This window comes from Netta rufina (genome assembly GCF_964035555.1).
Source record: "Netta rufina genome assembly, chromosome: 11".
In the NCBI taxonomy this organism is placed as follows: Eukaryota; Metazoa; Chordata; class Aves; order Anseriformes; family Anatidae; genus Netta; species Netta rufina.
This window is the reverse complement of record NC_140134.1, coordinates 16,007,087-16,034,613: the sequence shown is the minus strand read 5'-3', so window position 1 is coordinate 16,034,613 and position 27,527 is coordinate 16,007,087. Positions and strand designations below refer to the sequence as shown.

The following is a 27,527-nucleotide window of genomic DNA, read 5'->3' as shown; positions in this document are numbered from 1 at the left end:
GATATAAAATTATGTATATATTTCTCTCCCAGACCAAGAAGGTGCCTAGCGATTCTTTATGCCCAAGTGAAGACAGTAAGGGGCTTTGAGATAGTGAGTCTTCTAAGAGAGCTGAGCACCCACTCTCAAATCCTTCAGAAACGAGGATTCTCATTTTTTTCAAGTTGTAACCCCCAAATCAAGACAGCTAAGGTCCAATTATATCTCTTGGTCCTGTTGCTGGATCTGACCTATGATAGGTTTGTTACCTGCCTGCCATTTGGATGCCTTTTGTGTCTGAGCACAGCTTGTTTGAATTGCCAGGGAGTGCTCAGCAAGGCAGGCAGGCTCTCACAGCTCAGCTCAGGATCTGCTCACACCCCCGCAGGCACACACATACACAAAGCCCCTGTTCATGTCTTGTGTCACTACACGGGGATGGGGAGGGAAAGGATAGGCTCCCAGTGTAGGCAGGATTAAACCCAAACAGCAAAGCTCTGCAGGGTGTGTGAAGTAGCTGCATGCACCAATCATGGCTGTAAAAGGGTCAGATACTAAGGGGCTTCATTTTAAACCTTTGGGCTCGTTCGCCTCTGCTCCCTCTCTTTGAGGTATCGACAAAACGGTACAGAAAAGGACATTTTGATTTTTCCAAACATGGCTCCTTTTTCTTCTTCTTCTACGTCCACCCCTGACCCCCCTGGCCTCAGTTGCTCACATCAGGACCTGGTCTCGAGTCTCTGGCAGGCGCAAAGCGAGCAGGCCACCTCCAACCAGAGCAGAGGAAGCCAGGAGGATGGGAACCACCTTGGTTATCCCTACAAAGGAGGCAAAGATCGAGTTCCCCAGGATGGCACCAAACTTGCAAAGCCCATTGAGGATGCCGAAGGCTGTTGCCCTGTGGGGAAGAGAAGTAGAAAGCAATGGTTAGGAGGGATGATCTTGGCATAACTACAGAAGATCTGGATGGATTATTTTGTGAATGCTCTTATGTTTCCTAGGCTACGCTCCCAGCAAGTAAGCCAGCCAGAATAGATAGTAAATAAATAGATATCACTGTTTTGCATGTCTGTGTGTATGAGGAAAATGTCTGTGTGTACTCATTTCTCTTCATTTTAACTTTTCCCTAGCTCTCAGGCTGCCCACTCTGACAGCCTTTGCCCTTCCCAAAGAAAGCAGGACCCAACCTGCTCTAGAACTTCTCAAAGCCCTTCCAAGCACTGGCTGGGGTGGGCTGTCACCAGAGCAACGACCAGGTCTCTCCTCCTAACCCTGCTTCACCCAGAAGCTCAAAGCATGCTGTCTTCATAGCACAGTCTTTCCCCTTCACTTCTGACTCTCCCCAACAGCTTGGAAAAGGCAAAAAAAAAAAAAAAGTTTATAATGATGCTGGCAGGAAAGATGTCATCTGTAGCTTGTTCCCCCAAAGTTTCCAATGCTACGTCATCTCCCAGATCATTCTGTGCACGTGGTTGCCTCTTTGTTGTGGAGGGAAAGGCTGTCATGGTGATAAGCTAAGATGAGAGGCTGGAGGATACAGTCTGAAGGGCCAGACCTCATGCACATACACAGAAATGATGTACTCTCCATAATTTATCTGCCTATAATCTCCATACCACCCCCACAACTCCCTGAGTACAAGCCGTGGTGCAAGCAGAATTATGCTTGCAAATGGCTATGCTGATCCAGTATAGCCTCAGGACTACCAGGCTGTTAAGGTCTGCTTTATTTTATTTATTAAAATAAATAAAATACAATACCCCCATCAATGTATCTAGAGTGAGCATTGGTCTTTTCCATCATGGAAAGAGAGGACAGAGTCAGAGGGCCAAGAGTGAAAAGGAAAAAGACTCTGAGCACCTCTTATCTGTGGGGTAGAGCTCCACGGTGATCACATCCAGGGCGTTCCAGGCAGCAATACTGGCCCCACAGAAAAGGCACTGCCAGCCGATCATCGCCGACTCGCTGTTGCCAAAAAAGAGGAAGAAGCAGCACACTGCAGAAATCAACATCGAGCCACCTGCGGGGGCAACCAGGAGAAAAATGTTGGCACCGGTTTCCCTCATCCGTGGCCGAGCTGCCACAGTGTTGATAAAGATGGCTTCTAAGTGACAGCGCTTCACCCCGAAATGAATGAAATCTGCAAAAATCCAAAAATACTGTGATGCTGCCTATCTGTCACTGTGTGATGCTGGAAACCAGCCTGAAAATGTTCTCAATAACCATCTGATCATGCTGATATTCCTGCTCTACGGAGAGGCTGAAGACAGGCTTTTCCAGGCAGATTTCCAGCATCTCAGACTTCCAGATGGACCCAGGAAGAGTAGAGGCAAGTAAACATGAAAGCCAACGAGGAGGAAGAATCATGAAGGTTTTTCAACTTGAGTTTTGAGTGAAGAGCTAGAGCAATTCACATCTTATTGAAATCACTTGACACATTTCTAGACTCAATTAAGATAATTTACAGCCGATTGTAAGAAGCACTTGAGGTCTCTTTTAATTATAAGAACATCATTAGATTTCATGGCACATTTGCACAGGAGCTATAATTTTTTGAACGCCACTGAGGGAGAAAGTGAGAGCATTCATGCTCAGTTAGCCACAGTTCAGATTCAGGAATATTAATGGCTACATCACAGCCTTCTTTCCCAGTTGGGAATTTTCACCTGAAAGAAGCAATTTTGCAAAATCAAAGTCTCTTTCACTGGAAAGTTCTGTTGCTGCTGAAATATCTCCATTTACCACCAGGAAACCAAAGATTTTTTTTGATTTGTTTGAGGTTTTTAAAATCAGTTTGACACCAACCAAAATGATTCAGATGATGAACTGGAACTAAAATGCTTCATTTTGTATATTTAGTTGTATTTTGCCACTGTGATGTTCTGCTTATGGAAAGCTACCATGCAGGACCCCTGCCCACTTCTTCTCCACAGCCAAACCACATCCCCCTCTGTGCAGTGCAGATATTTCCTCTGCTGCAGAGGTACGGTGCAGCATCAGGGTCACGGTGTGTGCCCCAGATCTGACATTCGGCACAGGAGAGGGTTTAGTGGAACACGATAAAACCAAACTGAAGTCCCAGTGAGGCACATAACACAAAAGAGAAATTCAGTTTTCACGTTAAGATGACCAGAAATAATGTGTTCAGCAGAGTGATACGGGTGGGATGCCAGAAGGCTGTTTCAATTGGAAATTCCATAGTGAAACGTTTCAGCATGTCGTTACCAATTTTTGTCCTGTACTTTTCATTCTGCAGAAGAAATAAGCATTTAGGTTTCCAGCTGTCATCTCAATTCCAGATGAAAATGCTGAAATGCTGACATGTCTGCAGGGTGGACAACCTGATTCTCATTCAGCTTTATTTAATTTATTTCCCACAGACCCACTGGTTTGTTTGGGTCTTTTCCAAATTCACTATGTGAAGGCTCATTGTGCCCTCCTGGTGTAAATTCCTGACACACTGATGAGATCATCTTCCTTACCTTTACCTGTCTGACAGCGAAGCTCAGCTAACTAAACTTCTGTCTGTTCCCAGAAGAGAGAAACAGGTGAGACACTCAAGAGAGTGTCTCATCCCTGATTTTACTAAGCTCACTTGTCTGTCCCTTGAGGCATGACTCCACAGCACCTGGCAAGAGAGCAAGGTCTGAACCCTGGAGCAAGCAACACTAGAAATTCCCAAAGTAATCAGAAGTTGATAAGGTGATAACTTAGTCCCGTATGTCTAAACGGTGGCAACTTGCTTGGATGTGACATGGGCAATTAATCTACCATATGTTTCCTGAAGCTCTTTTTAAAATCATTTGAAGATCAGAAACCTCAAAGATGGATCTCCTAGGCGGTCAAACAGCCACAGCAAATAATTGTTGTGATTTTTCATCACTACAAGCAAAACGTGTTATTTATTTATACAGAACGTTGCAGAAACCAGCACCAACTGCACAGCACCAGGTGGTCCTGCTTCAGCACAGACCCGGACAGCCAACTCACCGATCATCTTTATCCTCCCTATTTTGTCCATGAGCAATGCAGAGATGATGTTACCCGGCAGCACGGACAGGCTGCCCAGGAAGCTGACCAGGTAGATCAGGAAATCATTGTCTTCCTCAAAGTCCATGTGGCAGCCTTCCTTCTCCTTCAGAAACGTGCTGTTTATGAGCCTGCAGTTGATGAATTTGTGTTCATAGAGATCTGCAAGAGAAAGAGGCAAAGTCTTGATCCTGCTCAGCTGATCTCCCTTCATAGAGCAAGAAGTCAGGATCAAAACTAACTTAAAGGTCTCAGAGATGCTCCTCAATAAATGGAAATGGCCAGGGAGTTTTTATTTTAGTGACAAACTCTACCTTCATGCCTGATAGCTGGTGGCATATTTCATTTCTGGAATGACCTGGACCAGTATCCCTATGCCACATGGATGGGGCAAAGCAGACTCACTTTAATGGCATTATGGTTTGTTCTCTATTAGAATAGAAATTAAAAGCTTTTTCAGGACAAATTAATGAATATTTTATTATCTGTAATCAACAAACCAAAAGTTGAATATGAATTAAAGACGGAACTAAAAATTATATTTTAAGCCAAATTTGTTGGATCAAGCTTTTAAACTGCTAGGCATTTTGCCACTACTTTAATGTGCCGAGGCCTGAGCGCAGACTTTTGCATTTCCTTTTCAGTAGCAAATGAGACCAGAAGCCATGTAGTTAAAAACACTGTGAGCAACCTGAAGCATCCTTCCAAATGTAGCAACAGATACATTGAATTAAGCAAGAAACAGAACCTGAACCACAGATGGGAGCAGCCTCAGCCCTCGGGGCAATGCTAGTGGAGGCACACTTTTTTTTTTTTTTGGCAGGCTGATGCCTACATGGGAAACTAAACTCAGTCTGTGAGAAAAGAAATATATCTAGCTAAACCATAAGGCAAAAGCACTGCCAGCACCACCCTGGCCAACCAACCATAAAGCTAAGACAGCACTAGTCCCTTATAACCTGCCTTCACCCTCCTTTTTCCATCACCACTCTCATTAGCCAGTGCATACACACACACAGATCCCTATCATCCTTCCTCCCAGAATCTGATTAAATGGTTCCTAATTACAGGGATGAAACCATATCAGGAATCCCATTACCAGTGTTATAAAAGACAGTAGAGATGATGGTGCAGTTTTCAAAGAAGGTCTCACTGGACGTCACGTCTTCAAAGTAGCATTCCTCAAACAACGAGTCCTCAAATCTCACTTCTTTGAATTTCATGCCGATAAATCTGGGGGGCAGGAAGCAGAAGTTTGTACTTTGAGGTACTTCCTACATTAAATAACATGTTTCAAGAGACAGCACTGATGATAATTTCTACAGTCATTTACAGGAAAGGTTTTGCTTAAATGTGTAACTGACCTTCCAACAAAATGCTTTTGTATTTTATTAGGAAAGAGGGGTTTGAAGACATTTTTTAAGAGATGGCTCTTATGGAATTTCTGGCAGTTTTCCTATTCCTCAAAGTAGTGACCAAAAAAAAAAAAAAAAAAAGTGCTTTTAAAACCCAGTTGATACAAATCCTCACATTTTCAATGCTCAGTCTCACCCAGTGCATGGCATTTTCTTTGGCAGTTGACCTTCCTGCCTTCTTTATTCTGCCCCTTCCTCAAGCAGAAATAAAAACAGACATTATCAGGAGCCCATTTGGTGAAAGGTTTCTGACAGCTGTTTAAACTCAAAGTGATTTTTAAAGCAAAATTGCTGTAAGCTTTCTAGAGGGAGCAGGAAGATTATGGGTACTGCTTGTAACCATCTCTGTTCGAGGACTGTTGCATATCGTGTAAAGAAAACAGATTACTCTAAAAATAATCAACAGTGTCAGATGATTGATTTCTCCTCTGATGGGAAGCTTGACATGTCTGACCTGCCTGCCTGAAGGATGACACAATATTGATTTAGCTGTGAGATTTTGCAGGGACATGTATTAGGACATGTATTGGGACGATGTATTAGTTAATGCACAGACATGTTTGGAAGATGTAAGAGGTATTAAGTGCAAGCATTATAGCTCTAGCTGAGGACGCCACAACTGTCACCAAATAAAAAGGCTTCATAACATATGCCCAGAAACATAATTGAATTGAGCACTTACAAGACAGGCTAACTTGATGGCTATTTACACCATTAAGTGAACACTGCAGGACTTCTTAACCAAGACTACTAACAGATATTATTAATGTTCAAAATATAGCAAGAAGACTACTCAAGTCTTTTGCATCATGTAGAAGGTCTCACAGGTTACAGCAACACTTCAGCTGTTCTGCATTTGCCCAGTAATAGCCTGTGATGTATTTACTCACAAAGGCTGTTAGAAGTCCTTTGCCTGCAGTTTGCTTTCTTAACATCTGTCTTTAAAAGAGTCACACAGCAATGGCCTGGTGTTCAATGGAGTTTTAATGTACAGTCAAGGGCTAGAGGCAAAACGGATCTATAAATCATGAGATATGCTCTGGACGTTGCAGGAATGTAGCTTAATCAAGTTTGAGTTATTAAACTGGAGAGGACGAAGGCAGGAGTATAGTGATATACATCACAGTTTTATATGTTCATCCTGGAAGGTGCTGAGCATCCTTAGTTCCAGTTGAAGAATAAATTAATAAATCATTTTGTAACAGTGAACGCCCTGTATGTTCCCCCATAGTGCCAGGATCTGGAGTAACAACACCCTGTCTAGGCCCTCTGGGGCAATGGGATCACCACAAAATTTACATAGGGGTATTTTCCTACCCATTAGATTGGGATTTAGAAAAGTAAAAATGTCCTGCTACAAATCACTAGGGTTTATATTGCTGTGGAGCTCACAGTGATTGAGGTCAGGCTGGATGCAGAATAAAAACCCAGGCCCAGCCCAAAAAGAAGAAGGGGAAGGAAGCAATGATGTTCTCCTAGAGTACCTTCTCTGACTTTAGAGCAGTAAAAGAAAAGGTGACAGGTTGTGGGGAGATGCTGGCCAGCGCACCAGTGCAACTGGCCATGGCACAGCTCATGCTACTGGGCTGCAGGATGGAGACTCAGGTAAGTCATACCAAGGACTTCAGCGCAACACAGCTTTTTATTTTCAAAAAAAAAGGTTTTAAGTGATGGGCTCTGCTGCCCAAGACCAGTAGATGTCAGTGTGTGCTAAGCAAAGAAAATCACAGCTGCATCCTGAGCTGCCCAGCTCCCAGTAAGGGTGCTACTGGAAGCAGGACACCTCGGATGGATCCCACTGGGCCTGGAGATGTGAGTGGCTCAGGCAGTGTGTGTGAAAAGTAGGATAAAAAGGACATTTGCTCTGTGGATAACTAATAAAAAAGAACTTTCCAAAAATTAATTTCAGTTACTTTGCAATCAGGGTTAGTTCCTAAAATTGTATGTGTGTTTTGGTGAATGTCATCCCCACATCTGCTCATGCCCTCTTCCCTGTCAGCATCAATTGAATCAATTTCTGTTCACTTACTTATCGTTTCTGTATTCCCCGTTTCTATGGATCTGGTTTTCCAGGGTGAAATTAAAGGTAAAGTGTGACACTTCTTCCTCATCAAAGATCTTCACTCGGGATTCATATGCCTCCTCTTGGAGATACCGGATCATGTCAGGGAACCAGACAATAAGGCCATAGTAACTAAAGGAAAATGGGAGAAATACATTAGGGATACAGGATCCTAGCACTGAAAATACTGCAGTGCTTTTCCCAAACATCTACTTCATAACTTGTAAGCCTGTTAAATTCATAATACAAATGCAATTCTGACTGAAATTCTTGCATAACTCTGACATAGGACCAAGCAAAATATCTCCCTACTCTAAAATGCTGCTCTCAAGTATGTTGGTCCATTTTTGTTCACCTAAAGCAGGGAAATTCATTTAAATTTTAGTGACATTGACATCTGAGCCAGAAAATACAACAATATTCTGTCCTTGCTGCCCAAGAGACCAGCAGAGCAGCAAGAAATCTGGAAAATTCCCCTGGAAGGGAGATTTCTGCAAGTGTGAGAGTATAGAGGGATTTAGCTAAAATTTACTTGTAGATTAGATTCGAGCTAACCTGAATAATTTTGGTTTAGTCTGATATACTGCTAGAAGCAGGTAGTTTTTTTATTTGTTTAGTTTTGGTTTTGTTTTGTGGACAAAATTAAATGAAAGGACTAAAAGTCAGAAAGTACTACTGCCCCACTGACTTCTCAAGTCCTGACTTGTTCAAAGCACCTTGTGTTCACATAAAGGCAATCAAATTGATCAATAGTTCATCAGAGACAAAGCTTAGTAGAAAAACACTCTTTAAAGTAATACCAGGATTAATATTGCAATAGTTTATTTAAATGTACCAATAATTATTCAGACTCTGAGAGCCCTCTAATTTCCTGAAAATGAAGTGCCTTACCTTAAGGCCATAGTAAACCAAACCACAGCCAGAATCAGTGTGTTCATCCTGTACTGGGCTGTTAAGCAATATAGCACGTTGTCCCAGACCTACAAATCCATAAGAAAGAATTATCTACAAGGAAATCCTCACAGAGACTCAAAAGATTAATTTCTGAGTGCATCATAAATTTAATGTTGTCAGTAAAAAGGGCTTACTAGGGGAAGGTCAGATGCATGTCTTATATTCAGTGTTAGTTCAAATTCATGTTTATTGAGATAAATGGTTTACAGAAAGATCACACATTCAGCTGTGTGCCAGGGTACTTGATCTGAACACTCTGTAATGAGCTGGAGTGCCTGATGAGGGCTGGCTCAGATGACACACTGTGCCCCTCAGCCTACACCAGTAAATGTGGCTATGAACCTGTTCTCAGACCCTCTGACAATTTTGTCATTTCATGTATAAGTATGACCTCAGGAGTACTGTCAAACCAAGCTCCAAAGCTCATTGAAGAGCAAAAATCCAAATTAAGTTGACACTTTAAGAGGGGCACAATGAACTTGGGTGGGGATGAAGCCAAGCAGAGCAGGATAGAAAACAGGATCTGCTTTTCTTGACCTACTGCAGGAACTACTGCCAGAAACATACAGGAACATAATTCCTCATGCTCCTAACTTCACACATAAACATGAACATAAACCCGCATTGCTATTCATTAAGAAGGACACTCCTTTACTTTAAGCTCATTCTCCTAGACTGGAATCATCCAACAAGATTTTCCACAAAGTTCTACATGTGTGAAGGGTTAAATTGGCTGAAGAGATAATGTAAAGCTGTTAGAAACTTAGTCTCAGCAGGAGCAAGGAACAAGCACTCACGAATCCACTGCAGGAGGCAAATTCACTTAGGCTTGGGGGAGAGGAATCAATATCTGAAGGAGAGTCAAGTGCTTGGGGCTGTGGCTGGGAGCTCTGCCATTAGCACAGCGTGGTTGCCTTGCTGGGAACAGGGGCATTTCGGGGCCTGGCTGCCAGTGTGGCATCTTTCACGTGCTCACATCTGTATAGAAAGTACAATCCGACTACAGCCCTTTGCAAGCAGCATCAGGTTTTTGAGAAAGAGTCAGGGTTTCAAGACACAATGACCTGAGGCAATGAGGCACTGGAGCTCCAAGCTCAAAAGCCCCTGTGGGATGTTTTATTTTCTCTTTACCTGTTTGAAAGTGGTTGTGATTCTGACCAGCCACCGCTGGTACCAGGTCCCTGTTGAGCTCTGGATTTCAATAAATTCATCTACTTGCTTTGGGGTTTTGATGTAGGAAACCTAAGAGAGAGAGAAAAATAATTTTGGACCAAAGTTTACAGAACTGATATTGGATGGATATTAAATTCTGCTGCCTTCTAGATAATGTTTCCATGTGATATCCCTTACTATCTTTTTCTTGAAAGTTATCAAGAAAGAGAGATAGAAAGAGAGATAATTGATTTATTTATAACATGAGATTTTATTATAGGAAAAAGCCTTCCTGCTAACACTCCTTCCTTACTGTCCTCCTTCCCTCCATCCTTTCTCTTTTATTTCTCTGCTTCCCTGAAGTATTTAAAGTACACCACTTCCACTTCAGTCTTTCACTTATTGGTTAATGTGCCTGTGCTCTACGTTATTTCTGCATCCCTTAGATTCCCTCTAGGAATTAGGATCAGACAATTGCAGTAAAATATATCTTCATGATCTACATCTTCATATATCTACATCAAACTGTGCCCCCAGGATCTCCTTTTCTATCACAACTGGCAGGAGCATTTCTCATTTAGCACCTTTTCAATACCCCTGGCAGAACCTTTGTGGCAAATGAACAAGTAGACGGGAACCTTTGCATCTGAAAATGCCTTCGCTCATGAGGTGAGCAATCAGTTCGCTCCACCAAAACAGCCTGAATTTTCAGCACTGAACACCTTAACTGAGCTGCTCAAGAAACCTTAAAAACAAGCCTTGGAAAATGTTTGCCCAGTAACTTTAAATAAAATATATGCTCAAGAAAACCATGATCGGTTTGTAAATACAAGAAGGAGGTGAAAATTTACTGAATAAATTTCTGCGTGTGAATGAGCTGCTTGGCTCAGCTGCGGAGTCTCTGTGTTCCTCTTGCTGGCACTGCTTAAATGTCAGCTCCGGGAGCTGTCCTGGTTACAGCTGACTCACCACAAACCGGCAACTTCTGACCTATCAGATAAACCCAAAATCCAACAGTTTGTACTACACCAGCCGAACTGATCCTCTGCCTGTGCCAATGGCTGCCAGTCAATCTTGGTTCAGCCAAGGCACCGTGCCTCGAGGTGCAACGCTCAGCTCTGCCCAGCCTGTAGTGGTTGGATGGAGCAATGAGCACAACCCAGTGTTGTACAGCTGCTCCTTGGGTCTCCCACACAGCTCAGACTCTCACAGTGCCCTACCTACAGATATATACATTTTTGAGCCTCTCTCCTCATGGAGAAGCAGCAGACTGGCCAGCCCGATGCAGCATTACAGGAAAGCCAGGTAGGCATTTAGAGACGCTGGGCTCTCTCTCACCTCTGCTAACTCACAGCAGTCTGATGGGCTAAAAATAGCACATGCTCATTAAGGTCCTATTTGAACTGCATGCAGTTGTCAGGTAGGGAAATTAATCTTTTTTGTTCTCGAAGGATCATTCCTGAGGGGCACTGCTTCATGACAATCCTTCTGAACAGGGAGCCTGGCTCAAATTTTTGTTCAAAAAGATATGTTTTACATACATATATAACTACTTTTCTTCCTTCTTTCTATCTTCCAAGAGCATGCATCTTCTTATCTTTAAAAGCATAAATCAGGAGCTATTCCCCAGCTGTCTCACTGGGAGTTCACAACTGAATTACAGTAATTTGCAACTAACCCCAGCATACACCTTTTACCCGATTTTGCTATAAACCAAGACCCCTGGTGTGACCTTATTTGCAACAGGCAGCAGACTAATGAGTAGTAATCACTCATTTTGCTTTCTCTTGGAGACTTTTAAAGATGGGGAATGAGGCAGATGGAGTTTGGGAAGCTCATTAGAAGGTACATGAGGTTTAATCAGAGTTTGATTAGAAGCCGGAATGGATAAAGGAGTGACTCAGATCTCCCACATGACTAATATCACTCTTACTCGGTTTTAGTCTCTTAGAGCAGACCAATTAAGTGCATATGTAATTGGAAAATCACTGTTCTATACAATGTAGTGGAACATCAGGAATGAAGAGTATTCACAGCAATTCAAAGGACTGATTGATTCCTGAAAAAACAGGCTGGCACCTAACCTTAAATGCATGAAGTGTATCTCAGAGCCCTGACGGCTGGGGGTGGTCACACTGAAAGGGAGGCTCCCAGGGAGGAATGCTGTGCTGCACCAAGGAAATTATGTCCTGCTTTTCTTTTTAAACGGCAGTGGCTTTGTAACACTCACCGTAAACACCCTCTCTGGCTCGCCCTTGGCCCGCATATTGGTGTCATGAACATGCTTGAGGATCATCCAGGCTTCGTCATGCTTGCCCATCTGGAAACATCAAGGAAAAGGAAAATAAATGTTGCAATTCCCAGCTGTGTAATTCAGCAGAGTATAGAGAGAAATCAAAAGGTCAAATACACTGGAGAACACCCGTATGGCTTGGCTGAGTTAAGGGCAAAGAGCTAGAAGTGTGGTTTGTATGCACAGCGCAGCGTTTCTGTGCTGGGAAAAGGAGTTACCCAAAACTGTCTGGGGCAGGAGAGGAGTCAGGAACAGAGCATTATGTCCATATCAGAGAAGAGAAGATGTGTGAGGAGACCTGGGCTCTACTCCCACCTCTGACTTGCAGGGCTGTCCTTTGCATTTCCACCAGCATTTACTAGTTACGTGCCCAGACTTTGTGAGATGTTTTCAAAATGCCTTGGTTGGGCTTATAAAATTCCTGGCACCCAGCACCTTCTTCCTATGCCACATTCACCACTGGCCATCATTGATTAACCCCATAATCTGCAGTCTTTGGGGTTGAAGCAATTTGTGGAGCTAGTTTAGATGTGTAGGGCCACTTTTGCCTCTGTGCTTGTGCTGTGTGTGTTTGAAGGGGCAAAGAGAGAGAGATGGTGACACGCTATCACCAGCTATCCTCTGTTCATACCAGGCTGCAACGTTCACATGAATCATCTTACCTCCAGCAAAAACCGCGGGCTTTCAGGCATGAATTTCAGTGCCACCAGGGAGGCGATGCAGGGCAGAGAGCAGACAAGAACAAAGACTCTCCAGCTGTGGAAGTGGTACTTGGTTCCCATACTGAACCCCCAGCCTGGAAACAGCAACAGCCAACAGGTGAAGACACTAAATGGGGAGCCTGATTTTTCTCTCCTAAAGCAGCTCTGAACCCTATAGCTCTGCGTGACATGGGGACAGGTTGAAAGTTTGCTATTCTTAGTAATGATGGCTTTTAGAGGCTCGATAGCATGTTCAGCAGATAATAGCAAGAGAGTTCATGTTCATTACAGAAAATGAAACATCCTTGCTCAGGCTCTGCCATTTAAAAATATCTTATCTTTGTGTTTAGAAATCATCTAACAATACAAATAGCTCTATGCAGATGTAAGCAAGTAAGACTGGGAAAGGGTAGAGGAATCAGGCCATAATTTATTGCTTCTGAGTACTGTTACAGAAAATTTACAAAGGCTAAATCTTCTCTGATCTGACAGGCATGTTAGAAGCATCTCCTTTCCTTCTCATACCTCATACACGTACTTCACTTTTTATGGAAGCAAGCTAGGAAAGCAAGGTGATTTTTTTTCCAGAACTACAAAAACTGGGCTGAGATTCATACTCAGAAGATCAAGATCCTAATCCAGCATTTGGGATTCCTCCTCTCCCCCCTCTTTCCTGATGTCTGACCAGGTCAGTATTCCCCTGACAAGGAGCAGAAAGTACAGGATCATTCTTATGTTGCTGCATTAACAACCTGCACTGATGTAGATACTTTCTTAAAATAAAACAAAAGACAATTAAAGAAAAAAAAAATTAAAAAAGGAAAAAAAATTGAATATAAGCTTTTTTTTTTCCTTAGTTTACTTTCCCTAGATACAAATTTCATAAAGAACATTTACTTTATTTTTTTTTTTTCTATAGACATTTTAATTCATGTAGTAATGAAATAATCAGGCAATAGCTTTTGCAGAGTTCTCACATGAACCAGTCATGGTGCTCTAATCCTTTCCTCAGGTTCCAAAATAGCAGGGAACCTTGGGAAATCAAAAACAGAAAATACAAAAACACAGCACCAAATGAAAATCTGAAAAATAACTGTAAATACATACTTTTTTTTTTTTTAAAAAAGCAATGTGTTTACAAATAATAAAAAATACATACTACAGACTGACATTGCTATGCAGTAACTTTGCATTTTTGTTCCAACAGCCTCTGTCATATTGATTACAAACATGAACTTTATACTGATTGTGTTTTAAGCATAATAAAACCAGATTGATAGATGCATAAATGGTAGTTATTTTCTTCATGGTCTTTGTGGCCTGCCCTACTTTCCTCAAGCAGGATTTTGCAGACAGCTGCTGTCACTGAATACCGAGGGAATTAATCTTTTCCAGGAGATATTTGCTTCTGATGTTTTCCTGGGGCATGCACACGAGTTGGGAGGAGTTGCCCCATCACAAGCAAGCTTTGCTCCTCAGAGCACTGTTGCAGTTCACAGCTCACCCATCGACTTTTTCTCTCCCACTTGCAGCTCCATGCAGGGAACCCACCCACCCCTGGGCTCCGCTAGGTGAAGCCAGACATGACTTCAGCCCGTGGCACGCCGGAGAGATGTGTCACCAGATACACAGCCCTGAGACTGCTGACACTTGGCTGAGGAAAAGAACATGTGCTGTCCTCACCGCTAACGTTCACAGCACCCAGTAACTCCCCCATAAAAATAACTTACTTTTGACAACCGGATCAATTTTTTTGCAATATAATCTCAGTCCAGTTATCACTTACCACACCATCCTTTTGATTACTGCTCGGGCTCTGGAGATATAATTTCTGCAGTGTATTTGAGGCTTTTGAGGCAAAACAGCCTTCACATGAAGCAATCTCTCTTACAACCTTAGCATCAGCCAAGTAATCAATCAAAACATTTATCAGCCCCTTTGTGTGCATTTCAGGTATCTATTATTTTCAGTTTTGTTCATCCTGGGCTGTGTAAGGACTGACTAATGCCATCTGTGCGGGATTTTGGAGTAGCGTAGTGTTGCAGGAAGGTGATGTTGCCAAAAGTCAAAAGCACAAAACAGTTACCGTAATGGGGGATGATGCTCCAAGCCATTGCTGAAGCAAAAATACCACCGATCATCCAGAACATGCAAAGCCAGCTCAGGTGCTCCCCCCTCTTCTCACGAGACAGGAATTCAGAGAAATAGGCAAACACAATGGGGAGGGATCCCCCGATACTGAGGAGAAAAAACAGCGCATGAGAAAAATAAGAGTCTTCAATGTCACATAGTTGGGATTGCTTGTGTTAAAAGGGAAGGTCACACCTACAGATGTGCTGCACAAAATGCTGTGCAGGAAAAATGCTAATCTCTTTTTGGCTGGACTGGTCTTAGATATCTACAATAAACCATTTCCTTGTTATCTCTGAAAGCTGCATTTAATGCCCAGTTTGTATAAAGCCCTGGCAACCGTGACTGCCAACTGAGGTGGGCATTGATCAGCCTCCCTGGCCTTTACGCACAATTTGGCAGTACCAGAAAAAATGTTAATGACCAAACCTTCTTGATGATAAAGCTTTCAGGGTCAAGAGCGAGGAAACACAAGCTCATGTGCTAAACCACAGTATACCCCCGGCTCGGTACCAGAGATACATCACCCCATCCACCTTCCTCACCCACCCTGCACCCCTGGGTGCTGCTCAGGAGCAGCCAAGCTGTGACAGGACCCCTCCAGGACGTGGGACAGATCTACCTCCTACCCACCCGAGGCCTGAGATAAGGCGGCAGAAGAGGAAGAATCCGTATCCCTGGACAAAGGAGGAGAGGAACGCGAAGGCAGCATTGATTGAAAGTGATATGATGAGGCATTTCTTTCTTCCCAGTTTGTCGGCCAGGCCACCCAGCATGACGGCCCCCACCATCATCCCTAGGTAGACTATCAAGCCTAGAAGAGAGGGAGAGAAACAGTGAGTTTGGTAACATCCATTCGCCTATTTGCCATGTGAAAATCCTTTGCTGCTCCATACGTGGCCAACATCAGCTGCTGTTCCCCCAAGTCACAGCCAGCTACCACCTGAGAGGGAAATGAGGATGGAAATACCACCGAGGGTCTGTGCGCCTCACAGATATTCTGGCCATTTCAATGGCAGGCCAATCTTGTCAGGAACCAGCATACATAATGTAGAGTGAGACCTGCCCCAGCCGGGCTCTGCATACTCTTATGACTTCTTGTTTTCCAAAAATATTACAAAGACAAGGCTTTTCAAAAGCAGTGCATGAATTTAAACAGAAATACATTCAGGCTTATTAAAAAAGCCCTTTGCATTTTGCAGGTGTCATTAGGAGACACTGTTACTACTCCAAGTAATAATCATTAATATTTCCAAATGAATAAAATAAAGGCTGTTCCAAAATCTAACACTCTCCTGTAACTGTCATATGTAACTGTGTTCATCCCTTTTAGGCTTTGCACCTGGGGAGTCAGAATAACCTGTTCTGAACCTAGGGCTGATGCTAGGAATTTCTACACAAAGCTTAAAAGCTGCCCCTACACAGCACACTGCAGTGAAGAACGATACCCCCATTCTCCCCAAATTAGCCATCTCAGATGAAAGAACCTCTATCCTTTGGCAGAACCTAATTTCCCCATTTATTTGCCCATGACCTTTCACTGCTCCCTACAGCATCACATCTTACAGTATGGATATACCCTCATCTGACCATCTGACCAGACCCACATCTTTCTTTCCCAGCCTCTCTGCTCACATATCCCCGCACGTAAGCAATGGCCAGGCGTAAGCAGCTTAGGGTGCACGTGTCCCAGCTGTGTGCCACCACCGGCACAACAGAAGTCTGATGTCTTATCTCTGCTAACCCCCCTGAGTGCAACAGGACTGAGGATGTGCAAGGAGGAGGCTCTCTGGCTGCTGTTTATACACAGAAGCCATGAGGGAAGAGACTGCCAAAGCAGGGATAAATCCCTTTGCAGGTTGTCTACCCTGCCCATGCTTCCTTTGGAAAAATAAAATAATAAAAAAAAATCTCTTTCACTCGCTGCTTCTCCTAGCACTACATGAAAGGATCAGTCTGTTACTGATCTGACCTGAGTAGCACAGATACTTCATTCACTACTGCGCCAAGATCTGATGTCTAAGAGAGCACAGTCTTCATCTGAACATTTCAGGAGAAGGAAGAACCTACTGCTTGTCTTGACAGTTTGCTCTATGGAGTAACCACTCCGACATTGCTAAGAAAAACAGGTTCTTCTTTTTAACTCAACTTCATTAGATCTTCTACCATGGGGTCTTCAAGAGACAGTTTTTGTGAACACATTGAGTGCAGACTGAATAGGAGAGAATGGTTTTCTTCTCCAAATAGGCTCCTTGTATCTACCTCACTATGTTCCTGCAACTCCGGCCTAAAGAAACAGGCAGTTTCCATGGCTCTTCTACCAAGAACAACACTGGAATGGCCATTTATTATTTTACCTTTTCCTTTATGTGGGTACCAGCACAAATTAACACTAATTAATAACGCGCACAGGTCCAGGACTGTTTTCATTTTCATTTATTTTATCTAATTTCAAGATTTAGAGATGTCACTGAGCAAGAACATTCCACAAGCTATGGTTCTTTTGCTGGCAACATTCCTGTTGAAGCCTGCGGGAGTTACAAAGTGAAAGGATGGCAGGATCAGATATTAAATATTTAAAATCTAATAGCAATCAATGCTGAAGGGGTTAGAAAAACTGATCAGCTACAGTGAAAAGTTTTATACTGCTGATAGGGATAGCATCTGGGAATTGGTTAGCCCCGCAGTTAGCAGCAAATGGACCAGGTGTTTGAACACTGTGTAAGGATGGAAGGGGTCAGGCAGGAGCATGTGTCTCCAAGGCTCTTTGGAGGGTCAGTCCACACCTTGATCCAAGTGCTGACTTCTCTTAAGAGCCAACATCTCTCCCAGGACCTGTTTTGTCAAAGTCATCACTTGGGAAATAAGGGTGATGATGAATATTTTTGTGATTCATTAATGTTATAGCAAGACAATCAGTCTGATGGCCAAAGCCTGTTTTGTACCATCCAGCAAAGCTAGCTAAGGACCAGCGCAGAGAGGTACTTGGCAGCTGATTCTGTCTTTCTTTTGCTTGCAAATGCCTGCACTAGATGTAAAATACATTACCAAATTAAAAGCTATGCAACAGAGAGCCACTGCGGCATTCTGAAGGATGCTTGTCTCACACTGATCACAGGTGGGAAAGTTCAGACTCTGAAACACCTTGAAACACGTAGCAGGATGGTGGGATCACCTCTCAGTGAACAGTTCTGCTTTCTTTTCTATCCACACAATGTCTATTGGAAATCAGGATTTTGTGTGTCAAAGGCAAAGGACTGGTATATTCTAGCCCCTTAACAGACTTTATACCAGAGCAGGAGTGTGGGATTTTGCCAGTGTGGTTGTACCTCCACGGTGAGCACTCGGCTCTGTGAGGTCCATACCCTGCTCATTGCCTGCCCTGCTCAGCCCAGCTGCCCTGCCAGGGGGAGCTGAGGGTGTGCAAATCCAGAGAGTCACCTACAGCCCTCAGAGACAACACACACACAGCTGGAGGCCTGGGATCTCTTTCTCTATTAGATTTGGGCTCCTGCTTGTTCACTCAAGTGCAAATTACAAGGGAGAGCTGAGGGAAAAAAAAAAAAAAAAAAAAAAAAAAAAAAAAAAAAAAAAGCTTTCAATCCAAAATCTTTCTGAAGGAAGAACCTTAATGCAGTGCCGTGAGGCTTAATGCTTTGCCCTGGCTCCTGAGCTACATCTGATGGAGCAGTGCTGAGGGCAGCCAGCAGCCAGAAGTGAAGATACGCCCTGTGCATCACAGCCACCACCTGGCAGCGAGCCCTGCCAGCATGGAGCACACAGTTCAGCCCACATCACCAGACCCCAAAGAATTTAAAAAAAAAAAAAAAAAAAAAAAAAATCTGCCTATATTTACACATATAAGGGTGTTTTTATTGTTGCTGTTATTGCTGCTCTTCTTTTTTTTTCTTTTTTCTGAGAAAATCCCTGAATGGCAGATGTTGATCCAAAGCCTCTTAACAACAGAAAAGGTTCCGCATTAGGAGGAGGTGGAGGATGTTGTTGCTGTCTTCTAGTCTGGGATTTTTTACAGCCAAGTGCTCTAGCTGGTGCAAGGCAGCCAGCTCTGTCCAGAGCTCAACAGCCTCCCAGCTTGGAGGGAAGAGAGGATGCTCCATGGAGATGGGATTGGAGTTCAGGAGTTGGGTTTGACTTTGTCTTTAGTGTAATTTGCCTCATTAATGGTGACCACAAGGATGTGGTGAATATAAACCTTCCTGTGTCTGCCATCTTGCAGTAACTTCTGTTAAATCCACTCATCAGATCAACAGCCTGTGCTCCCCAGAGCTTAACACATCCACCAAGCCCTGAGAAGTGTAAAAATCTGCGGAAAGACAGTTTGGAGACAGGGCAGTTAAAATGCTTCACATTTAATTCACAGTGCCCAGAACAGAGCAGATGCAGCAAAAAGTTCCCCCTAATCAGGAGCACAAAGAGGAGACTGATCATGTGGAGATTTCTCAGGTTTTCTCAAGTTGTATTCAGTATTTCCAAACACTCAGCTAGCTCAGACTCCCCTTCCTCCAGGAGCCTAAATTTGTGATGGGAGGGAAGATTAAACCTCTGCCACACAGCGTCCATCAAACAGCTAGCAGCATAAAACACAGCAGAACTGTTAACATCAATAACTCACTAAGAGCATGTGGCCTTAATTGGTTATCGTTCATGATGAGCCAACGGATGCATTGTCCCTTAGAAACTTAAAGCAATGAAGATCTTCAGTAAAGGGAGCCTGAGGGATGACCAGGGACTGTTAGCTCAGCCAGTTTCTGAGGGGAAGGATGCTGGTTAGATAAATGTTTTCTCCAGGGCTGAAACAAAATCAGCAGGGCACTTTATTGTGATGGAAAGGTCCCTTCTGGGAAGACTGCATGTTCCAGCTGATATTACTAAACCTTCTTTTGGGGCAGCTGCAATAAAACGCTCCATCCGCTAACAGATCTTGGGGCCCGAGGTACAGAACAACCTCAGGCCTTGCAGATTCCTGTTTCCTGGACTAGCACCCCACCTTGGCTGTCATTCCTCCGTAGTGAATCAGTTCTGACAAGTTGTGTGCATCACTTCCCAGCAGCGTTTCCAGCAGACAGCAAGCTTCTTACAGAGCTCCCTTTCCTGTTGGCTCCCTGCTGCCTTTATCCTGCACTTCTCAGCTGTTTCAGGAGACCAGTGCGTGGCCACAGCTGTACAACCACTGGGCCAGAAAGTCTGGCTGCCCTACACTACGGACTGCATGATGTCACTTCATTAATTTTTGGGGAAAAAAAACACAAGCTGATGGAAAGATTGCTCGGTCAGATCTGACCTGAGCACTGCCCATGCTAGCAGGATCCCCAAATCACTGACTCACACAGCAGTGTTGCCAGTAAGATGCTAAATTGTTCAATAAGGTGGTGGGGACCCAGGACTGAGTGGAGTAGTTACTCATACTAGTTGCTACTCATACTAGTTACTTGTCCATGTAAGAGCGACAGTCTTCTGGAGTACTGCTAGGAGAATGCGGCAATGGTTGTTTCCTTTGGAATAGATCCATGTCATAACAAGGAAACACAAATTTTAAGGAGAATTGGGCCAAGAAAAGCGATCACTAAATGGTATTTCTTCTCCTGTGTTCCTTCTGTCTACCAATTGTTCTAGAGAACAACACCATGCAGCTTAGGCTGTGTTAGGAGAGCTCAGCTTCCAAGTTAACACACGCAGTGGATGGGTGAAATGTTAAGGGCAACTCTGAATAAGCCATTATTTGCAGACTGTTCCACGGGTAATGGAGTATAATGAATGCCTGCGGGAAAGTCTGCTATAGCCTCCCATAAAATCTGTGGAAAACCAAAGAGCTGAAATTCTAAGAATAAATTTGGGGTTATGAGTCATCCAATGCTGAAGTTATAAGGAAAATATGTGACCACTGACTGGGCTTATTCCCACTGGAAAAGAGGTAACATATACAGAATTTTCACATTAAGAAATTTATTAGCCTTTACTGAAGCTACGTGCTCCATGTTAGACAGGAATCATGGACATAAAGGCTAAAGTTCTAGGAGTAAAGAAAGGCAGACGTGGCTATGTATGTGCAAACTGTCTTTTTCCTATTTTGGCATCATTAGAAACAAACTCATAAAGACTTCAGAAAGAAAAGGAAAAATTCAATATTTACCTAAATCTCCATCACAAGCCTGAATTACTTTCACTGACCATTAATGGGATTAAAGCTCTTAAAAATTAGGCACATCTTAAAAGAATCCTTTTCAAGTCATGCAAAGGACTTGAGGAATAAATGGCAAATCCAGGCAGCAAATGGGAAGCATTAGTCCCAGATCCCTTCGGGCTGTCAGAACAGCAAGGAAGCTGATGGGTAGGGGTGCAGCAGCAGCTCACCTCTGCCAACAGGTCCACACAGAGCCAGGAGCCACAGGAACATGGGATTTCTTACCTGCATTTAATACAGAGGCTGCTGGCAGCACAGTAATAAGAGTGTTTTTGAATGGGGAAAGCATTCTGATAACCCAAAAGGATTAGGACCTTATTCATCTTGTGATTCAAACTGTAATAAAAACAAAATTGAAACTCTCTTATGAATACTCTTATGAGCTTAGCATCTATTATATAAGGATGCATTTAATGGACACGACCGAAATGCTGTGAGTCAGGTCTGGCCTATTTGGGAGATGGATGAGGCAAAGCCCAGGACCCATTTGTGTGTGAGTGATTTGAAGAGGAATAAAACCCAGCAGTGCTGCCTGGCTGGTGCTCTAACGGTGGCCGGCATTTCCCAGACAGAGAACGGTCTCAGCAGAGGGTTAGTTCAGGGAAATTTTTTATCTGGCCTTGCTTGCAGGCTTATTAGTGCTTTGCCCTTGAATCTCACTGATCTTTTAAATGGGAATCAAGTGAAAGGGGAGTCTCATTGAACTCGCCTTGTTGATTAAATATCAGCAGAGAGACCTCGTCTACGCTAATGGCTCTACTGCTGAGAAAGGGTTGCAATTGTGAAAGGCAGCTTTCCATTTTCAGGGCTCTGGGGGTGGATACGGAATGAATCTGGCTGTGGAGTTTGAGGGGATTCTGCACAGGAAAGCCAAAGGTGGATATGTGAATCCATGAGTGCTTTGGCACGGCCCCGGAGAGGCAACGCACGCCGAACGCCTCAGCAAGAGCTGCCAGCATGGCGTGGGTGGCTGCTTACACTTATCCAGCTTCACAGCCCCCCACAGGACTTGTCCATCACTACAACGTTCACAGGACCATCTGGTCCCCCTGTCTAGCTTCTCTGCTAAATCGAAGTTTTGTTTGTGCTGGCTCTCTGCAGATGAAATTCCCACAGCATTTACAAAGGGGGGCTCAGCCATCCCATACCAGCCCCACACAAGGTGCAGGGTGTTCCTGAATCACAAAAGCACCTTTTTTCTGACCAGCACATCCCTCCTGCTCAGGATGATGCTGCTTGTTGGGCCATGGAAGTTTTCCTGCCCAAGAACAAGTGTGAGACCAGGAATTCATGTGGGATGCTCGGGGTGCCCGTGCAGAGGTCAAGCTGGGGTTTGGCATGGAGGTGGGAAACATCAGGGGAGCCACGGCTGGGCTCCTGGTCTGCATTTATCCAGAAAAATATAATTAATTAATTAATTTAAAAAAAAAAAAAAAAAAAAGAAGAAGAAGAAGAAGTGGAGAAATACCACTGAGCTGAGGGGATTAGGATTTACTGTTGTATCAGGTGAATTCAGGTCAATGAGATGATGAGGCTAGGTTTTATCGCAGTTGATGTGAAAGCATCCTCTTCACACAACTAAAAGAAAGGATGGTGTTACACATCTGGTTTAACCTGACTCACGCAGCCAAGCTTGAATTTCTGCATAACTGCATAATTACAAATGGGATCTTTTTTATGTTTTTTGATCTAACATTACGAGTCTGAGAGTCTGTAAGATGATATTATCCTTAAAATATTATTACTATACCATAAAAAGGAAAGGGAGCCGCGTGCCTGAAAGACAGATTTCGCTCTCAGCTTTGGTGTGGATGTTTTGCAGTCATGGGCAAAGGGCTTTACATTTTTCTTGTCTCAGTTTACTGAACTGTGAAACGATGATAACAACTGCAGCCCTGGTGTCTGGGAAGTCTGATGCTCTAACTGTGCCTTCAGTTTTTTATACACAGGATGTGAGAAAGTTTAAAACATTACTATGACACCATCTCTTTTGCTTGTTGTGTACTTACTACTCCATCCTTGCCAATGTAAGTCCTCTGGGAGGTGATTAATAGCACTTGAAGATGCACACTTACACGATATTTCTCCAAAGAATTATGGTGTGTGCCTTTCAGCACATCAGCAAATAGAAAATTTATAACTCTCCGTATGATTGCCCTTATCAAATGAAAATACAGTCTGTTTCTGTCAGGATATGTTATGTTGAAAAGGAATATTCTGAAAAAGAATATACTGGTGCAATAAATTTAACAAATGCATTGTTATTATGACTATTGTTGGGGAAAGCTCAGCAAAAGCAATGATATGAAATGAATACATTAAAATAATGTTACAAGTTAGCAAGCTTATACTAATGACTAGTTTTAAAAATTACGAAATCAAAGAGCTAAAATACCTACAGTTGTTGATGCTTTTTTCTTTTCTTTTCTTTTTATATACCCCTGCAGTCATCTTCGAGATAACAATTCACAACACAGAAAAATTCTAAATGTGTGCTTTGTCCCACGAGGGCTAAAATAGCTGTTAATTTGCATCTGATGTAGATGTGTTTATTTTCAGAACAAAATGTAAACGTTTTCTAAGAAGTGTTAAATTCATTTCACACATTTCATAAAACACTGTGGGCATCTGTTTATTTGTAATTTTTGCATAATTTGGCCATAATTTGCTTGATATTTTTCCACTCTTCCTTTCCGAGGGAGGAAAAATAAGCAATACACAGATAATTTAATGTGAAATGTCCTTTAAGCAAAAGCTGAACTTCGCTAAATTGGTCTTTAGGGGGCAGCTACTTTAGTTCTCATTTGTCCCTTCCGATTTCTATGTGAATTCAATTACTTACCTGATTTATTTTCTCTCTCTCTCTCTCTTTTTCTTTTTCTTTTTCTTTTTTTTTTTTTTTTTTTTTTTTTCCCCTCTTGGCCTCATTTGTTATGGCTGAGACTTTTCAGGTGTTTAACCATTTGCAGCTGCCTGGAAGCAACCCTAACTCCACCTGGATAAACTGATATAAACATGGGATAGCATAATTGTGTTTCCTTTGCAAATATGTGTTGAGATGAATGGTTACCTGGGAATAAACATAAACTCTCTGCAGGGACCTATTGCTACCTGGTGATAAGGTAAGGGACAGCAATGTTTGTGTGGGCAGTGACCCCATATCTCTAAAACCTCATGATAAAATAGGGGAAATCTGCAGCCTCTCTGCTGACCTGTCTCTCTGTTCAGTGCAGATACACTCTTGCTTTTCATCACTGCACATTAGACAGAAATGGAGGCAAAGATCTCTGTGATTGGCACCCATTTCTGTGACAAGTCAGCCTGTAAGTGCCACCAAACCCTGGGAATTAGCAAGGTCAATTTGTAATAGCACAACCCAAAGACCTTTGAGGGAATGGAAACCCTGAGAGAAATGAGCATCTGTTGGAGGCCCTGAGCTTCGTTAGCAGTTAGCTTCTTCTTGTCACTGGTGGATGGGTGCTGAAGCTAATCCAGGAAAGGTTTTGAGGAAGATTATATTCTCATTTCCATCAATATCACTCCCCCAGCCTTGCCTATTAGGTGTCTATGTCTGTCTGTCCTTGGTGTGCACCCACAGCTGCTTGGAGCAGGGAGAAAGCCTGGGACACCAGGCTGTGCTGGAGCCAGCTCTGCCCCAAAACTCACTGCCCCGTGCCCACCAGCAGCCCCAAATGTGCTCTGGCCTCCTCACATCCTCACTCCTTGCTGCCCTTGAGTACTCATTGCTTGTACCAGTGCAGTGCTCTGCTTTTTAAGCCACACTTAATTCCTTTTTTTAGAAAGGATCATCTGCCAAACCTCAGCTCCAAGAGGCAACCTGCAGCAGAGAAACACCCAGCTGCTGAGGAAGTGGGTTAACAAGAAAAACACTTAATCACAGGCCTTCCTCATGTACAGCACCAGTCAGTAACAAACGGGTGTTACCCTCAGTAGCTACTTCCCCCTCTCTTTAGTCTGTCTCAAGTCAAGGTGAATGAACTTTGTTGTGAGGAAAATTCTTTCTTTTTCCTCATGCTTAAACAACAAATAGTATGAATGCAAGCTCTGACTGCAGATCCCTCAATGCGAACAAGCTTAGGACAGAGAAAACTGTTCTGCAGAACCAGGTTCTCAGAAGCTGCCTTTCTAAGCAGGGAGAGAAGACAGCAGGAGGAGTGCTCTTCCCCTAATTGGGAATTCCAGTTTAGCTCAGTTAATGTGCAGTGAGCTGGAGCTCAAGTTGGATACGGATCCAAATGTCTCCTTGTTTGTCCAGGGCTTATCAGAACACCCTGAACTTTCAGCCTTGCAAATAGTGAGCTGGAAAAAGCAGAAGAAAAAAACCTCTCTTGGGAGGTTTCTTGTTCTTTTTTACCTGTAGTTGGGCCAGAAATACTTCAAAGATAGATTTTTCTTGTGACATTTGAAGTTTTCTGACTCTGGTGCCTGCCAGGGACTGCAGAGATGGATATTTAAGGGGTCAGAGATTCAAAAGATCTCAGATCTCATATAGTCACCAGAATAAATGACCTGCTTTTCAAAAAAGGTCTTACCACTGAAAAGGCACCCAGCCTGGTGTTCCATAGGGAGCTGCTCAATTCGGAAGTTCCTTTGAAATCAAGATCCAATTGTGAGCAATGTGATTTTAGATGATTTTAGATATTTGACTGGAGCTATTTTGAGCTAGTAGTTTTAAGTGGTTTGTGAAGCAGAAAAATATTACCATACCTTTTCAGGCACAAAACCAGGAACAAAGCTAGCTGACTATGGGAATAAGCATCCTGAATCTCAAGTTCAGAGATGAAAAAAGAAGAAACAGCAAAAAAAAAAAAAAAAAAAAAAAAAAAGGGGGGGGGGGGCAGGGTATATTTAGGACCTTAATACACCAAGGTGAGAGGTCTATATAAGGGTAATTATATAACATCTTTGTCACATAAATTACAAATAAAATGGAGTCAAGGCCTGGGGTCTAATCCCAAATCTGCATTCACCTTGCATCAGACAGGTCTTCTGGGATAAAAAAAATACACTGCAGGCCATGATGATTTCCCTGTGACCCTGGTACACTTCCACCCAGACACACCATCCCCTCCTAAAGCAGCTCTTCCAAGAGCTACTTTATTTTCCTTCCAGATGTGCTGTACTCTTGCACAGCTGGCTCTGACTACAGGACATGCTGGATGCTTTCCTGGTTCTTAGAGATCTGGGAGACTTTGCCTTCTTTGGCTTATGATGTGCAAGGGGAAAAAAAGTGTTCATCCAAGCCTTTCTACCCAGTCTTACTCACAATAACTAAGTCTTTGTATTTTGACCGCAGGGAGGTGTTAATGGTGATGCAGAGGGGATGTTGTCAGTAGCCTGGACCTGTAATCTCCATGCAGCACATTAATCTCATTCTGCAGACCTAAGGAGAAACCTCCGTAGGCTAATTCTGACCCAGTATGTATTAGCAATCTGCTCTGGCTGAGAAGTTAGCATGTAGAAGGAGCTGGCTGCACAGCTGATCTGCCAGCTGGGACTTCCAGCTAAAGAAAAGGGGAAGCTGGGTGTAGTGAAAAACTTTGGAGAACAGAGCAACACCAGGAGCCACAACGTGATGGCAAAGTAATCCAGATCGAGCTGACCCCTGCCTGTTATATCCATCATACTTGGATGGTACTGCCTTGTGGACTTCTCATTACTGTTTAATTTCTAAAAGCATTGAAAGCTGAGTCATTAGATGCTTAATTAGGAAAAGTCGACCTTAACCTTTTTTTGTATTTGACCCGGAACATCCCAAGAAGTTTTTCCTTGTGGATCTGCTGACTGTGAGCTGCCTGGTTCAGATCCAGCCTGTGGTGGCCAGTACCAGGGCCATATCACATTCATCAGGTGGGCTGAGATGTGGCGTGATGCTGCAGCTGCTGTTTTACAGTAGCTGCCTTCTCAGCAGATTACAATCCCCTCTCAAATCAGACCCACCCAGCCATGACTATGCATGACATACAACATAAGAAAGGGGCCACCAAATGTTCCTAAAGCTGATCTCACTAGAAATGGATGTCCTAAGTACTGTCTGTTGCATTAGAAGAGCAGTTTGCAAGTGGCACTTACCTAGCATGCCTTTGTTTGAACTGGATAAGCACATATCCTTCTCAGCACTGGGCAGAACAAATCCAACCACAAACAGCTCCACTCCATCTGCCATCAGTGCCAACCCTAGAACAAAGAAGAGCGTCCACTGGAAGCGTCCATGGCCACACTCCTCAATGATGTTTTCGTACTGGTGGGCCAGTTGCTCCTCATCCTCCATCCTCTCTGCCATAAGGTCAGCACGGTCTCTGTAGTCATCATCCCCAGCAGGTGCTCGCTGCTTCTGCTTGGCTTTAATGTCATCTGGGTGTGGGATCCCTTGGTACTCCCCCTCATAGACCTCATCATCTTCATCGTGCCCTTCTGTAACATCGCTCTGGGCATCTTCTTCATGAGTGGGCTCGTCCCCACCACGGTAGTAGCCATCGTTGGGTGTGTAACCTTCGTAGTTGCCATCCTGGTACCTATAGTCATCAGAGACTTGGTTTGTGTCCCTGCCCCCCTGATAGAGGTTTGTGTTTCTGTAGCCATCATCCAT

General features: G+C 43.4%; 1 protein-coding gene across 1 annotated transcript; it reads right to left on the bottom strand.

Annotated features, from left to right (window-relative positions):
- Positions 1–693: 693 nt before the first annotated feature.
- Positions 694–27,527, bottom strand: SV2B (synaptic vesicle glycoprotein 2B; the record flags this gene model as incomplete). The annotated part of the gene is made up of 12 exons (XM_084293764.1): positions 694–877; positions 1,840–1,999; positions 3,970–4,170; positions 5,108–5,241; positions 7,453–7,617; positions 8,377–8,465; positions 9,571–9,681; positions 11,822–11,911; positions 12,547–12,680; positions 14,672–14,823; positions 15,349–15,529; positions 27,011–27,527. The coding sequence occupies 12 exons, from the start codon at positions 27,525–27,527 to the stop codon at positions 694–696; spliced, it is 2,118 nt and encodes a 705-aa protein (XP_084149890.1).